Source organism: Leiobunum rupestre, chromosome 3 (genome assembly GCF_980474605.1).
Source record: "Leiobunum rupestre chromosome 3, qqLeiRupe1.1.hap1, whole genome shotgun sequence".
In the NCBI taxonomy this organism is placed as follows: domain Eukaryota; kingdom Metazoa; phylum Arthropoda; class Arachnida; order Opiliones; family Sclerosomatidae; genus Leiobunum; species Leiobunum rupestre.
Genome location: NC_143386.1, coordinates 71561109 through 71576698, shown reverse-complemented (window position 1 = coordinate 71576698; position 15590 = coordinate 71561109). Strand labels below are relative to the sequence as shown.

At 38.3% G+C, this 15590-nt stretch overlaps 1 protein-coding gene across 2 annotated transcripts; it reads right to left on the bottom strand.

The window, feature by feature from the left end:
• Window positions 1-633: 633 nt before the first annotated feature.
• Window positions 634-1543, bottom strand: LOC149954534 (uncharacterized). 2 transcript variants are annotated; one of them, XM_090170364.1, is made up of 6 exons: window positions 1519-1543; window positions 1279-1447; window positions 1037-1194; window positions 900-971; window positions 770-824; window positions 634-664 (listed from the first exon to the last, which is right to left on the bottom strand). In XM_090170364.1, exons 1-3 carry the CDS (start codon window positions 1540-1542, stop codon window positions 1118-1120), a joined length of 270 nt encoding a protein of 89 aa, XP_090026490.1. In that variant the 5' UTR covers window position 1543; the 3' UTR covers window positions 634-664; window positions 770-824; window positions 900-971; window positions 1037-1117. The 2 variants fall into 2 exon arrangements, with proteins under 2 accessions (XP_090026490.1, XP_090026489.1); XM_090170363.1 differs by having other exon boundaries at window positions 1122-1194.
• Between the last annotated feature and the right edge of the window lie 14047 nt (window positions 1544-15590).

Genomic DNA, 15590 nt, shown 5'->3' with positions numbered 1-15590 from the left:
CACGCGGAAAATTCTTAAGGAAGACTCAATTCATTCGGTTTTTGCGAGGGAAAAAAGTGATCTAACATTTAATGAAACTGGGACAAAAGTATATAATTCAGTGTTTAATAATGTTAGTGAAATAGGTATATATACATAATACACGACTTTGTAGCGGAGCTATAGCAAGCATAAAGCAATGGAAACTTCAGATACCCTGCAGTTTGATTCCAGTATCCAGCTATCGGAAATATTAGATGTTGCAGCGTCTCCAAGTGTGTCAGAGCAGCCAGATCTAGATTTCTATGCTCTTGAATTAGACATACTATCCAACGATGATAAACACTCGGAAGTAAGTATAGTTGCCCTAATAATAAATATAAAATTCTTTCTGAAAAGAGTAAGCTTGGAAGATCTACACATACTGTGGTTAATATTTTTTACACTTTTTAGTCTATAGTGATTGGCGATGAACCTATCCAAGTTAATGGAACTGAAGATGAATGTATGCATGATGTACAAGAAAGTGTTTACTTTGAAAATGCACTGGAAAATGCAAAGAGCAATCACGATCATGTGGGTAGTTAGAAATTTTAAATACTTACCTAGTGAAGTTTATTTAGAATTTGTTTTGTCAATTTTGTAGACATATTTCAAGGAATCCCGTAGTGTTAATCCTCAATTGCTAAAGAAAGAAATTAAAACTGTTGAGGTAAAATAGAAGTATAGCACAATATTAAAATTAGATTTAATTAAATTTTTCCCAATAGAAATCATGCCAAACATCTACCCATTATGTTATGTTCCAAAAGGCTTTAACCCAAAGGAGAAATAGAGTTCAAGCTCTAAAAAAAAACTTAAAGTTACCAAGCAAGCCATGAAACGCAAAACTTTAAAACTTTCTTCCCTCAAGCACGTACTTCATCAAATGAAGAAACAAAATCTTCTCTTAGAAGAAAATGCACTGGATATTGAGGAAAGATTCGGACCAACTTCAATTGAATTGTTTACATTTTTGCGTCAAACAGGACCAAAAAATCAGAAAAAACAAAAATACCCTCAGCTAATTCGAAGCTTTGCTATGACGGTGCATTTCTATTCTCCAAAAGCCTACTATTTCTTGAGAAAACATCTTTGTTTACCTCATCCCAACACACTTCGTGAATGGACGAACAAAGTCAATGGTCAACCAGGCTTCACGGCTGAAAGTTTCACCTACATTAAAAATGAGGTTGATAAATTTGATTATCCGCTGCTAGTAGCACTGTCTTTGGATGAAATGTCCATTAAAAAACACACCGAATGGACTGGGAAGGAATTTTCTGGTTATGTGAATTTGGGGTTGGATCACGATACCCAAGATACTGATGAAATTGCGACATCTGCCCTCGTATTTATGGTTGTAGCCATAAATGGCCATTGGAAAGTCCCTGTCGGATATTTCTTCGTCCATGGCACTCCTAGCCATCTGTTAAAAAATTTGGTAAAAGAGTGTCTCTTTCAAATCTATAAAACAGGGGCCAAATGTATTGCTCTTACATGCGATGGACTTAGAAGTAACATTTCCATGGCTCAATCTCTTGGTGTTGTCATAACGGAAGATCTTATTCAATGCAGTTTTCCCAACCCTGGTAAAAACAAACTGAATTTGTTCTGTGATTGCCATAGATAAATGAAAGTATTAAAGTACCTTTGGACAAAAAAAAATAAATCAAAATAAACAATTCTACCTAATCAGCTTTCCATAAAGTGTTTCATGGACAGCAAGTAAATCTTTTACCATGGAACACTCTACCAAAATCATAAAACTTTCATATGTTTATGGTGAACATAATCTGTTCAAGACTACAATGTTATATCTTTTTTAGCGGATCCAGGTGAAGTTGTCCATTTTGCGAGCCATTTGGTCCTTGATGCTTGCCACATGTTAAAGCTATTGAGAAATCTATGGGAATTTTACGGTGTTTTGATTGACCAACGGACTGGTGAAGTAAGAGAAATTCACCTTAAAAAGTTATCAAGGAAATTGAACAACATTTAATGTAAATATTTAGAAATTCGAATGGGCATATATTGCCATCCTTCAGAGCTATCAAGAATATGAAGGATTAACGTTGGCTAACAAATTATCAAAATTTCATATTAAGTTTAAAACTCAAAAAATGAAAGTCAACTTGGCCGCACAAACAGTTAGCAGTTCTGTGGCAAAAAGCATAGAATTTTTGAAAGAGGCTGGTGATCCAGTGTTTCAAGGAAGCGGGCCAACATCTAAATTTATATCAAAAATTGATCGGTATCTACAAAAAAACAATTTTTAAGCAACTTTTCTAAACAATTTTGACACCATATCTGACCTCACTGTTCATTGCAGTTTGTTTGATGTATTAAACTCTCGAAATCCATGGGCTAAAGGTTACAAGGCACTAATTCGGCTTTCCAACCTTGAAATAACCAAACGTGACATAATGAAGACTAAAGAACTTCTATTCAATTTAACAGACTTGGAATGCAACTTGATTTTTAAAAGCCAAAGAAAGACAGCCATAATTGGTTTTGGTGTCACAATTCACAGTGTTTTGGACATTGGAGAGAAGTACATTGTTCCCCCTGATGGACCACTGAAGTATATATTTTTTAAATACACTTAAAATTTTTGGCAAATACCAAATTTTGTAAACCATTGTTTATTTTTTAAGGTACCTTTTAACTTACAAACTTTCGCAAGACCATTTAGAGTTATATTTTAACACAATTCGTCAGCGAGGAGGTTGGAACAACAATCCTACTTGTAGAAACTTCACTGCCGCATACAAAAACACGTTGGTCACTAAAATTGAAACATCAAAAAGTGGCAACGTAATTGCTTTGGATAACACTCACGTTCCAAATTTGTGCATGTTGCCAGTTCCAACCAACGAACTTAGAGTTATTGAAGAAGAATCTCTAGAGGAAGAAATGGATGACTTTATTATGTTTCTTACTGATGAAACATCAACACGCTTTAGACGAAAGGCATTCCTCACTATCAAGTCATAGCTATGCAAAGGAGGACCCAACCAAACTTCTACTCCTTTTAAAGGACAATGGTGGATTATGTCATCCGACAGCTAGTGTTCTCAAGATTTGTAGCTTGACTGAGAAGGCAGTGAGATACTTCGGATCAATCAAAACTGTGGCTAAAAACATTGACTTAAAAATAGAATGTTTGGTTCTGCGCCAGTTAGTAACAGACTCTTACTGAACATATGTTTGATGACGAACTTGGATCACAACACCACGTTAATGTTTTGATGAAAAAGATTATCAAAATATACGTTAACATAAGGCTGAGGAAAATAAGCAGAGACATAAACGATCAAATGAAGAAAGAAGCTAATACTTTTTCAAGGGCAATAAGAGTTCTTTAATCCTTTATCAATGTGTGTAGAATCCCTTCCACAATTATACCTCCCTTTTTTTTGCTTTTACATCTTTGATTGCAATGTCAATGGCCAAATACTCAGACACTGTTTATTTTTATTCCTATTATTTATGTAGTTTATTTTATTTATTTATATTAATATTGAAACTAATATATTAATTTACATTAACCGATAAATATCATTAATATTTACTCACATTTCATTATATAATTTGGAAATTTATTGGTACATTCCTCCATGCTTCCTTTGTTTACATTTGACAGCTGACTTACTTTTTTTAGTATAGTCAAGGCTATAGCCTAGGTATAGTTAGCCGCACGTAGACGCCGTAGGCGGCGCCACGTAATTTTGTCCATATCACGCATAACAAAGCGCCATTGCTCAAAACCGGCCTCAATTTCGTAGATCCAGCAGTTTGTCTAGGTATAAGTATAGTTCCTATGTCTATGGCAGGTATACGTTACGTAGCTCTACTGTAGCTGCAGTATCTCTTGCATGTAAAAGACCGCAACGGCATGTAAACAGTAAGCTGTATTGATTTCTGACACTTATATTAAAATGATACTCATCGTAAATAACCACTATTTTGGGGGGGGGATGCCCCCCCCCCTGATTTATCGTCGATTGGAACAAATTAAAAGTATAATATTAATCAATAATTTCCATTAAAATTAAATTGTTAGACTTTGGAATTTTTTAACCGAGCTGGATCTACGCGTAATTGTAGCAGACAACAAAAGAAATGACTGTGTTACGTCACAAACTTTATCCGGAAAAGAGTAGGCCTAATCTAATTGAAGTCGGAAAATGTGACCGACTTTCCGTTCCTCTCTATAATTTCAATGGTACTCTTGACTTTCGATCAGCGTTGCCAGATCGTTAAAATGAAATTTCCTTTTCACGGTGTTAAAACTTCCCTTTTCGGACCCAAAATTCCATAGGTTTCTAAAACCAGAGAAACATTCAAATTTATGTAACAAAATTGCTTAATTAACCCCAGGAAAATTTGTTTACATAGTTTTCAAAATAATTATTCCGCTAGGCCTCTTTTCCCTTTTTCGAATTTTCGAGCTCAAAATTTCCCTAGATGTGGGGAATTTCCCTCAATACGGCATCACAGCTTTCGATCGGGTATCCAAACACGAATTCAAATAAGGAAATTGTAATTACACTTCGATTATAAATAGCAAGAAATTTTTAATTCGGGTACTCGATTTATCTTTCTGCTTTCGAGTATTTTATTTTTGTATCGTAAAAAATAAAGGTTCGTTGGAAAGGCGCGACGTTTTCAGTCGAGATCGCGCGGTTTACTTCCTTCTTTCCCCACACATTGGCCTTGATGGATGAAACCAAGGTTACTAGAGACATATGCTAATATGGGATGAAACCACAACACGCAATTTCACCGTAGTTTGCCTATTGAGTTTGGGCCAGGCTGAGAAATAAGGATTTTTTTTAACTGGACCTGTGGCCAGTAGAGCCTAGGTAGTTTAATTAACAATAACAATGGTGGGAATAAATAAATTACTCAAACGTCGAGCAAAATTGTTTAAAGGAAACTATAAGCTTATGTTTTGAAAGCACATTTAATAGTTGTTTTTATAAATTAATGTGGACCTCTTGCTTAAATTAGGCCACCCAGTCTCTTGCTTTTAAAAGTCTAAGTGTGCTCACTTTAGACCTCAGGAATATAGGTTTTTCTTCAACGCGTGCAAATCGCGAAGAGCAAACTACTAAGGACGAGGGGTCGGACACTTGCCATTATTTTGTACGGGATTTCGGGATTTCGTAGAGATTTTGAAGATTTTATCATTACTTTTTGAAGTGATTTTGGGATTTACCATAGCGAGAGTTAAAAGATTTTGCGATTTTAGACAAAGTGTACGAAATAGCAACATATTATGTGTTTTATTTTTATTCATTTTATTTTATAGAAATATCTATTGAGATAAAAATTTATTTTTCAATAGGTGTTTCCATAAAAAAAACTAAATAAAATATTTTTCTCTACCTCAAGGGCTTAAGCTTTTGAATACTTTAATGGCACGCCCGTTTCGCACGTGGCCTTCAACATCAAAATCATTAACGACTCGAACGCGCGCTCTCTATCTTCAATAACTATAGCTAGTAACGTTGAAAAAAAAACATGTACACGTGACCTCCCGTATTTTATAGAAAACATTTGGATTACTAATGCCAAGATTTCTTAAATAGACTGGTTGACCGACATGGCCGTTTTAGCGTTGAGCATTTACGATACGGTTTTCAAACGCTAGTAGATGACGCTCGCGTCTGCAACCATGAAAATTTTTGGAAAACGCGCTCGAGCGATTTTATTAGGCCGGCTATTTTATTAGGCCTACAATTTTTACGGTAGTTAAGTTCTGTGTATATTTTTAAATCAACCTTTGGAAATTTGGAAGAGCTTTGCGATGTTACGAAATTTTCTGTTTTAAATGGGTTTTCCAAATCTTGTTATTGTTGTTTTGATTTACAGCATATAACTTCTTGTAAAGGTTCTTCATTAGAAAAAACTTCAGATGTGAGTCTAGCTGTGTTTCTAATATAAGATGATCTTAACTGCTTACTGTCAGATAATGTATTATAATTAACTGGATCAACTCGGATATACGTCAAGTTTGTTTTAAGTTTTGAGATTTCTGTTTTTGGAGAGTTTGTAATACTTTGTAAAGGCTGACTTCAAGGCTCTCTTTCTCTACATTCACTGGGAAGCGGTATTGAATTTTTTCTAAGAAGCCACCTATCTCTTGGAGTTATAACAGTTTCACTGTTAATTACATTAATGTTTTCCTTGATGATGTCCTCTTCATTGAAATGTTTTTCGCATATTAAATATCTAGGCTTTAAACCACTTTTCTCCTTAAATATATTTTGCCAATTAGCAAGCCTTTCCAAATCTTTTGAAGCTTCAAAAAAATGTGGAACATGATATTTACAGTTTTCTTGGTCGCCATATGTTCTATTCAAGCCCAGTTCACACTATACAATTAATTGGGCCACTTAAATTTATACAACTAATTGTAATAAAGAAAATTACATAGTGTGAACAGAAATAGTTGGTACCATTTTTACAATATTTCTTTTCACATTATGCAATTTTCTTGCTTGCAATTAATTGGATACAATTAAGTGGCCCAATTAATTGTATAGTGTGAACTGGGCTTAACTCTCGGATAGTTTGAAGTTGTACAATTTAACACCCAGCATTTAGGCATTTCGTATTTTAAAACTAAACATGTAAGATAAAAAATAACTAATTTTTTACTCGATGTTATCGTTTACGTTGATATTTATTTAATTGAACATTTTAATAGCATGAAAAACCATTGAAAACGAACGCGTTGTGCTAAAAGAAAACGTGTCTGCTTGACGACATTGAACCAAGGGGCGGATCCATGGGGGGGGGGGGAGGCATGAGGGCGATCGCCCCCCCTTAGAATACTTGAAAAACTTTCCTAACTGCCTAAAGCGTCAGCTAAACACGTTACTTGTTCAGTTGTTCTGCCTTTTCAATCTACTCTTTACGTGTTTTCAAATTTTAGAGAGAGACTAGAGTATACTAGACTTTCTAGTTGTAGAAAGTACTTCGTTTAAGCAAACGAAAATGAGAGCTCCACGTTACATTTTCACGCTCCATATTCGCTAGCGAAACGGGTATAGGCGGCGCCACAGTCGCTACCCCTGCAGCTTGGTTTGTCTGCGTACTTTGTTGATCAAAACAAACGATTAATATGACGGATTGTAGGCGCAGAGGTGGCATAAATTGCCTTTTTGTAGTAATACTGCCTTTAAAAATATTACAATTCGAGTAAATGGTGAGAAAAGAACGTTGGAGTTATCGTTTCACAATTTTCCGAAATGCAAAAATCTTTTTAATGTGTGGTTAACTAATATAAAATCAGGGAAGATGCCTAGTTAGTGGGCACAGATTTGCAGCGCCCATTTTAAAGATAGACTTTTTAGAAAGAAATGGTGAGACACAAATTTTACTTGTTATTACTGATTTTAAAGTTAATATTATTAAATATATATCATAATAACTGTCATTTAGATGAAGAGAATTCAAGAGACGCATAAAATGCAGTGCCATTCCAAGCAATAATTTACCATGTAGACTTATTACAAATCCAATGTAACTAAATAAAAAGAGAGGACCCTACGTTTTGTGAATCGTTTTAAAGGTGATCTGTTTTATTATATACTGCAAAATAAGGAAATGCTAATGAATTAAATTAATTTTAGGTCAAGCCGTTCGATTGTCATTATCGCTGGAAAATGTAACATTTGAGGCCCACAAAATTATGCGTTAAAATATTTTTCTATTTTGTATTGGACCCCAATTTTCCTATCTTTGCCACCCTGATGGTTCGGTATGAGTTTTCGAGTTGATTAATAACATTTCGAGCTATTGCCGCAGATCCCAATATGGTTAAAAATAATACTGTAAATTCAAATGGTTTTTATTTTTAATACTTATTTGCATATCTTAACATTTTATTCACTTAATAGCCCTTGAGAGAATAGACAAAATGAAAAGGCCTAGCTGAATTTTTCCATAGTAGCCTCTACAGGCGTTAACCAGTAGATTCCTTCCTTTCCAACTTAGTTATTTTTTGTCACTGCCTCTTCAATTGATATTATCTTCGCTACAAATGGACTCTCCACAAATATTTCATCCCGACTAAAAGCTAGAAATAAATTTTTGAGACTAACTAAGTGACCAATTAAGAGTACATAAACCTTTTTGAGCCAGCCAAATTTAACCCTCGCAACTCTAACCATTTTATTACCGTACAATACTGAAGGCACAGTTAGTTCTTTTCCTTCATTTTACCCCACTTCTAAAGTCAGAAAGTTGGGATAGCTCTCAGTATCTTTATATAGAAAATAGACCAGCAATTTACTGCATGTTTGCAAAAGCCTGAATTTCTAGAATAATAAGTAAAACAGGTTACATTAAAGAATTGGGTTTTAATAAAAAATATATTTACCCACAATTGCATGAACAATGGACACTTTCAATGCTGTGTTTTCCATCACCAACTTCAAATTTTAACTTTTGTTTTAAGCATCCGCACACCTTATTCTATGGATCAAGAGTAGACTACTCTCCAATATACTTAAAAATTTCAAGCATGGAGCGATTCACAAATATACCAAATAAAATTATTTAAAATACATTATACAAAATGCTGAAGCTAGTTCAAGCTACTAGTCTATGAAATTATAACAATCTGGGCTTGTTCTAATGTGAAGATAATAATAAATTTCCTACATACCTTTAAAACTTTCAAACTGATCCCGTGTATGAATTCTCCAAGGCCTACTCATAGTGTTATTAAACTCGAATATTTATACTTATATTTACGAATTCAATACCTATTGACAGTTCAAAATTAATAAATAAATGTCGTATATACACCTTTGTTAATACAAAACATTCGAACACGCTTTAAAAAATATGCTAAAATCGTTAGTAAAATGTTTTAATTGATGTTATAAAACGCGCATTTTCGCATAACGCCATTACCCGTATCACCCAAATATAGTTCTAGGCAGTGTGACTAGGTGGCGCAGCTGTAGTTTTCGGTGGCGAATAGGCTTCGAGCTTAGAAACGATAGCGCCATCTACTTTAATACCTGCCAACTAAAATTGTGAAGAAATAGCAGACGACTTTTGAATGTCCATGATCGCCCCTCCTTACTTGATGGCCTGGATCCGCTCCTGATTGAACCTTCAGTTTATTCAAAAGTCAAACTCGCGATGGCTCTGATCTCAATACCCGGGATATTGCAGGAAAGCTCGCTCTTTTTTACATGGGGTTTTTCAGACGGAGTCGGTCAACCAGTCTATTTAAGAAACCTTGCTAGTGCCCAAAAAATCTCAAATATTTTGATATAAACAAAATGCTCAGAGGGAACTCCTTCAAATTGAATTCAAATTCGCAGGTTTGTGTTTTAAAAGGAAATGATAGGAATACTTCATCAGTTGTTCAAATTTCTGGGGAATAATTAGACATTGTTAATATTGATAATGATGCTGGTCAAAGTGAAACTCCAAATTCTGAAAAATATTTAGTTAATTTAAAAAAAATTATCTTTGATGCTTTAAAAATTAGAGAAAAACATTTATTGCCACGTTCGGTTGCTAGTAGTTTCGCAAATGACATTGGAATCATAGTGGAAAACGTGAATGATATGTGCACAAATTCTGACCCAGACAATATTCCTGTCACTGAAACATTAATCGACATTACGAGGAGTGACTACAAATTAAATACGTTTTGCTCTAAAGAGCTAGATTTACTTGCTCCCACTGAGTATAATTTGGGTGAACAGGAAAGAAACGGGAAAATTTATAAAGATACATTTCAGTATATAAATATTTTTGAATTACTAAAGAAAATTATCTCTTTTGACGATGTTTGGGAGGAAATTATAAGATACAGAGAAAATTCCATAAATACAGATAATGAAAAACTAATAGACCGGGAAAATAAGCCCGAAAAAAGGCCGCGCTGCCAATAAATATACACAAGCTGGAAATAATTTTATTTGACGGTAGGCATCCCAAATAAGAGTTATATGAGTTTGCGACGGTTTCTGGCTTGTGCCAAATTTTTTAGAGCCAAAAACCACGAAATATTTGGACATTTTTCAGTTTTTCGCTTAAAACTCGAAAACGATGCCTAATACAGAAAATTTTATTCTTACTAAATCGAAAGAGCATACAATATCACGTCAAATACAGCCGTTTATCCACAATCGATCGTCAAAGAAAATTAGCTCACTCCTATCTAGAGATACCAATAAAAACGTGAAAGTATTCGTAGCTCTAACTTCCTGCTAAGACTGTTTTGGGAAGTCAAATTAATTCTTAAATACAAATCATACACCTTCGTCCATTTGTTTTAATTTAAGGGCAATTCAGTTAGTGTACTTACTTACCTAGGTAGTTAGATCTATGTTTAATTATTGTTAATTAGCATGCTAGTTCAAAATGATAATAAACGGGTTTAAAAGTGAAAAAAAAAACATCCTAACTGAAAGGTTTTATTAATGGGAAAAAACTTCAATTGAAATATAAAATTGAAAAGAGATAAATGTTTTACGAACATTCTTTTTGTTTGGAATTTACATTTATTTACAATTTAATTTTTTAATGTTTTTCTGCGTTTCGGGGAAGATCGTCCCTCGGAGGAAACGTCGGTGTCCAATTCTTGGGGAGGCTGAATAACGTGGAAACTGAATAACGTGCATCCTGAATAACGTGGAAAATGACAGCAACTTGAATAACGTGGAAACTGAATAGCGTGGAAACTGAATAGCGTGGAAACTGAATAGCGTGGAAACTGAATAACGTGGAAACTGAATAACGTGGAAACTGAATAGCGTGGAAACTGAATAACGTGGAAACTGAATAACGTGGAAACTGAATAACGTGGAAACTGAATAACGTGGAAACTGAATAACGTGGAAACTGAATAGCGTGGAAACTGAATAGCGTGGAAACTGAATAGCGTGGAAACTGAATAGCGTGGAAATGTTTCCCCTTGTCGTTGTTAGAAGTCGCCACTGACTGAATTTTAAAGGCGTCGTTTTCCATTTAAACAAGTTGGGCAAAATCGTACAAATAGTTTCACTTGCTGATTTATTTAGAGAAACATTTATTATTGCTCTTCTCTTTTCTCGAAATTGTTTTTATTTGATAAAAATAGGGCCTAATTATGCATTAAGCTAGAATGGGAATATAGCCCCAGGGCGGTAATCGCTCAATGGTGGCTGTTGTTTCAATATTGCACAGAAAAGAATTACGATTTTGTATAAAAGGGTGGCAAATTTTTGGGCGGCAAAAGTATAAAGACGGCCCTGACTATAGTTTTAAAACAATAATAAATAAATTATATTAAATAGTCAGATTTTCTATAACGAAATTTTCTTAAAAAAAGGTTAATTAACTAAGAAATATAAATTAAATATTATTCTTATATCAATTGTCTAAGAACGAGTGACACTATCTTTAGAAAAGTAAATTTTAGACTAGAAATGAAGTTTATGAGTGGAACAATTTTTACCAAAGAAAATTGCGTTATAGCCAAAAACGTTTCTTTATTCACTATATGAGGTAAAATTTATGAAGTCGCAGATTTTCTTAATGAAATTTGAAGAATTATAGTAAAGTTGCACTTGGAAAATCCACGACTTGAGTTTTGGTCTACAAGTGAGCGGAAGTGATCTGCGGATGACCGGAAGTGGAAGTTTGTCTTCCCCTTATAGATGATTAGGGAAAAAAGGAAAAGTTTTCTTCCGTTAACGATTTTAACAGGCTACTTTGCACATATTGAAACGTTGAATTTATTAGAACTAAATTGAAGTGGTCGTTTATACATAAGAGGTTTATTTAAGGTTTATATCTGGGACGAAAAGTTCGAGGTCGGAAGTTATAGCGTCGTGGCTGGACGGCAACGGCTGCAGATGGAAAGGGAACGATTTGCGGCGGTTGCGGCTCGACGGGAACGGTTGACGGAGGCGGCGGATCGACGGGAATGGCTGGCGGCGGCCGGACGGGAACGGTTGACGGAGGCGGCGGATTGACGGGAATGGCTGGCGGTGGCCGAACGGCGGCGGTTGGGGATCGACGGGAATGGCTGGCGGTTGGGGATCGACGGGAATGGCTGGCGGCGGCCAGACGGGAACGGTTGACGGAGGCGGCGGATCGACGGGAATGGCTGGCGGCGGCCGGACGGGAACGGTTGACGGAGGCGGCGGATTGACGGGAATGGCTGGCGGTGGCCGAACGGCGGCGGTTGGGGATCGACGGGAATGGCTGGCGGCGGCCAGACGGGAACGGTTGACGGAGGCGGCGGATCGACGGGAACGGTTGACGGAGGCGGCGGATTGACGGGAATGGCTGGCGGTGGCCAAACGGCGGCGGTTGGGGATCGACGGGAATGGCTGGCGGCGGCCAGACGGGAACGGCTAACGGCGGCTGCGGGTGGACGGAAATGGCTGGCTGCGGCTGGACAGGAATGGCTGCACGGGAACGGTTGGCTGCGGCTGCCACTGGACAGGAATGGCTGGCGGCGGCTGACTGCGGCTGCGGCTCGACGGGAATGGCTGGCGGCGCCTGGACGGGAAAGGCTGGTGGCGTCCGAACTCGTTGTAGAATCGGTTTATTAGACTCGGAGTCGGACTCGTTCTCCCTCCCAAATATATATTTTTTATAAATGTGATCAGGAATTTGAGGAATAACGTGGAAACTGAATAACGTGGAATGTTTCCCCTGTTCGTAATGGAACTGCTAACGGCGGCTGCGGGTGAACGGAAATGGCTGGCTACGGCTGCGGATGGACAGGAATGGCTGGACGGGAACGGTTGGCTGCGTCCGAACTCGTTATAGAATCGGTTTATTAGACTCGGAGTCGGACTCGTTCTCCCTCCCAAATATTTTTTATTATAAATGTGATCAGGAATTTGAGGAATAACGTGGAAACTGAACAGCGTGGAAACTGAATAGCGTGGAAATGTTTCCCATGGTCGTAAGGGAACGGCTAACGGCGGCTGCGGGTGGACGGAAATGGCTGGCTGCGGCTGGACAGGAATGGCTGCACGGGAACGGTTGGCTGCGGCTGCCACTGGACAGGAATGGCTGGCGGCGGCTGACTGCGGCTGCGGCTTGACGGGAATGGCTGGCGGTGCCTGGACGGGAAAGGCTGGCGGCGTCCGAACTCGTTGTAGAATCGGTTTATTAGACTCGGAGTCGGACTCGTTCTCCCTCCCAAATATATTTTTTTTATAAATGTGATCAGGAATTTGAGGAATAACGTGGAAACTGAATAACGTGGAATGTTTCCCCTGTTCGTAATGGAACTGCTAACGGCGGCTGCGGCTTGACGGGAATGGCTGGCGGTGCCTGGACGGGAAAGGCTGGCGGCGTCCGAACTCGTTGTAGAATCGGTTTATTAGACTCGGAGTCGGACTCGTTCTCCCTCCCAAATATATTTTTTTTATAAATGTGATCAGGAATTTGAGGAATAACGTGGAAACTGAATAACGTGGAATGTTTCCCCTGTTCGTAATGGAACTGCTAACGGCGGCTGCGGCTTGACGGGAATGGCTGGCGGCGCCTGGACGGGAAAGGCTGGCGGCGTCCGAACTCGTTGTAGAATCGGTTTATTAGACTCGGAGTCGGACTCGTTCTCCCTCCCAAATATATTTTTTTTATAAATGTGATCAGGAATTTGAGGAATAACGTGGAAACTGAATAACGTGGAATGTTTCCCCTGTTCGTAATGGAACTGCTAACGGCGGCTGCGGGTGGACGGAAATGGCTGGCGGCGGCTGGACAGGAAAGGCTGGTGGCGTCAGAACTCGTTGTAGAATCGGTTTATTAGACTCGGAGTCGGACTCGTTCTCCCTCCCAAATATATATATATTTTTTATAAATGTGATCAGGAATTTGAGGAATAACGTGGAAACTGAACAGCGTGGAAACTGAATAACGTGGTAACTGAATAACGTGGTAACTGAATAACGTGGTAACTGAATAACGTGGAAATGTTTCCCATGGTCGTAAGGGAACGGCTAATGGCTGGCTGCGGCTGCGACTGGAAAGGAATGGCTGGACGGCAACGGTTGGCTGCGGCTGCGACTGGACAGGAATGGCTGGCGGCGGCTGGCTGCGGCTGCGGCTCGACGGGAATGGCTGGCGGCGGCCGGACGGCAAAGGCTGGCGGTGTCAGAACTCGTTGTAGAAGCGGTTTATTAGACTCGGAGTCGGACTCGTTCTCCCTCCCAAATATATTTTTTTTATAAATGTGATCAGGAATTTGAGGAATAACGTGGAATGTTTCCCCTGTTCGTAATGGAACTGCTAACGGCGGCTGCGGGTGGACGGAAATGGCTGGCGGCGGCTGGACAGGAAAGGCTGGTGGCGTCAGAACTCGTTGTAGAATCGGTTTATTAGACTCGGAGTCAGACTCGTTCTCCCTCCCAAATATATATATTTTTTTTATAAATGTGATCAGGAATTTGAGGAATAACGTGGAAACTGAACAGCGTGGAAACTGAATAACTTGGTAACTGAATAACGTGGAAATGTTTCCCATGGTCGTAAGGGAACGGCTAATGGCTGGCTGCGGCTGCGACTGGAAAGGAATGGCTGGACGGCAACGGTTGGTTGCGGCTGCGACTGGACAGGAATGGCTGGCGGCGGCTGGCTGCGGCTGCGGCTCGACGGGAATGGCTGGCGGCGGCCGGACGGCAAAGGCTGGCGGTGTCAGAACTCGTTGTAGAAGCGGTTTATTAGACTTGGAGTCGGACTCGTTCTCCCTCCCAAATATTTTTTTTTATAAATCTGATCCGGAATTTGAGGAATGAGTTAAGGTTAATAGAAACCTTTTCTAAGTGGTTTTATTGCAGTGTACGTTTATACATAAGAGGTTTATTTAAGGTTTATAGGAAGTTATAGCGTCATGGCTGGCGGCGGCTGGATGGCATCAGCTGGTGTAGGCTGCTGCCGGACGGGGTTTGCTGGCGGTGGTTAAAATTAACCTTTAACCTAAGAATTAAATATAATTTATACAGATCATAGAATCAATTTAATACACAATCTAAATCATTAGATATGAAAAATTTTAAAAAGTGTTTATAGTGATATTTTATTAAATTCAATATTTATTCTTCTGCTACGCAGTTTTCGAAGAAATACTCTGACACTTCATTTGGGAATTATTCACAGTTTCCTTCACATGGTTTCAAACAAGTGAAACAAATCCAGTCCTAACAATTATCGCACTTTAATCCTTCATCGTTCTTTTTCCTCTTACTATAAAGTAAATCACATGTAGCGCATCTTTTACCACTCTTAAATTTAAGTTTTCTTCTTAAAAATTTTATCTCTCGTTTTCTCTAGCTTTATTTTTCGGTGGCAAAAAAAAAAGAAAAAGCACCATGCTTTTAATCCCCCCCTCCCCTCACACGGCCTTGGCAGAGGTGGGTGGAGTCGACCGTAAACATTTTCATCCATTAAACATCAATACCATATTTTTAGGATATACTTAAAAGGGCTTTCTCTACCCGCTGGTTAAACGTAGTTAGCGGTGATTCTTCAGCCCCTCTTAGTGCTTCCAACCGACTCCCAGATATCAGTTGCGATATCTGATCAGA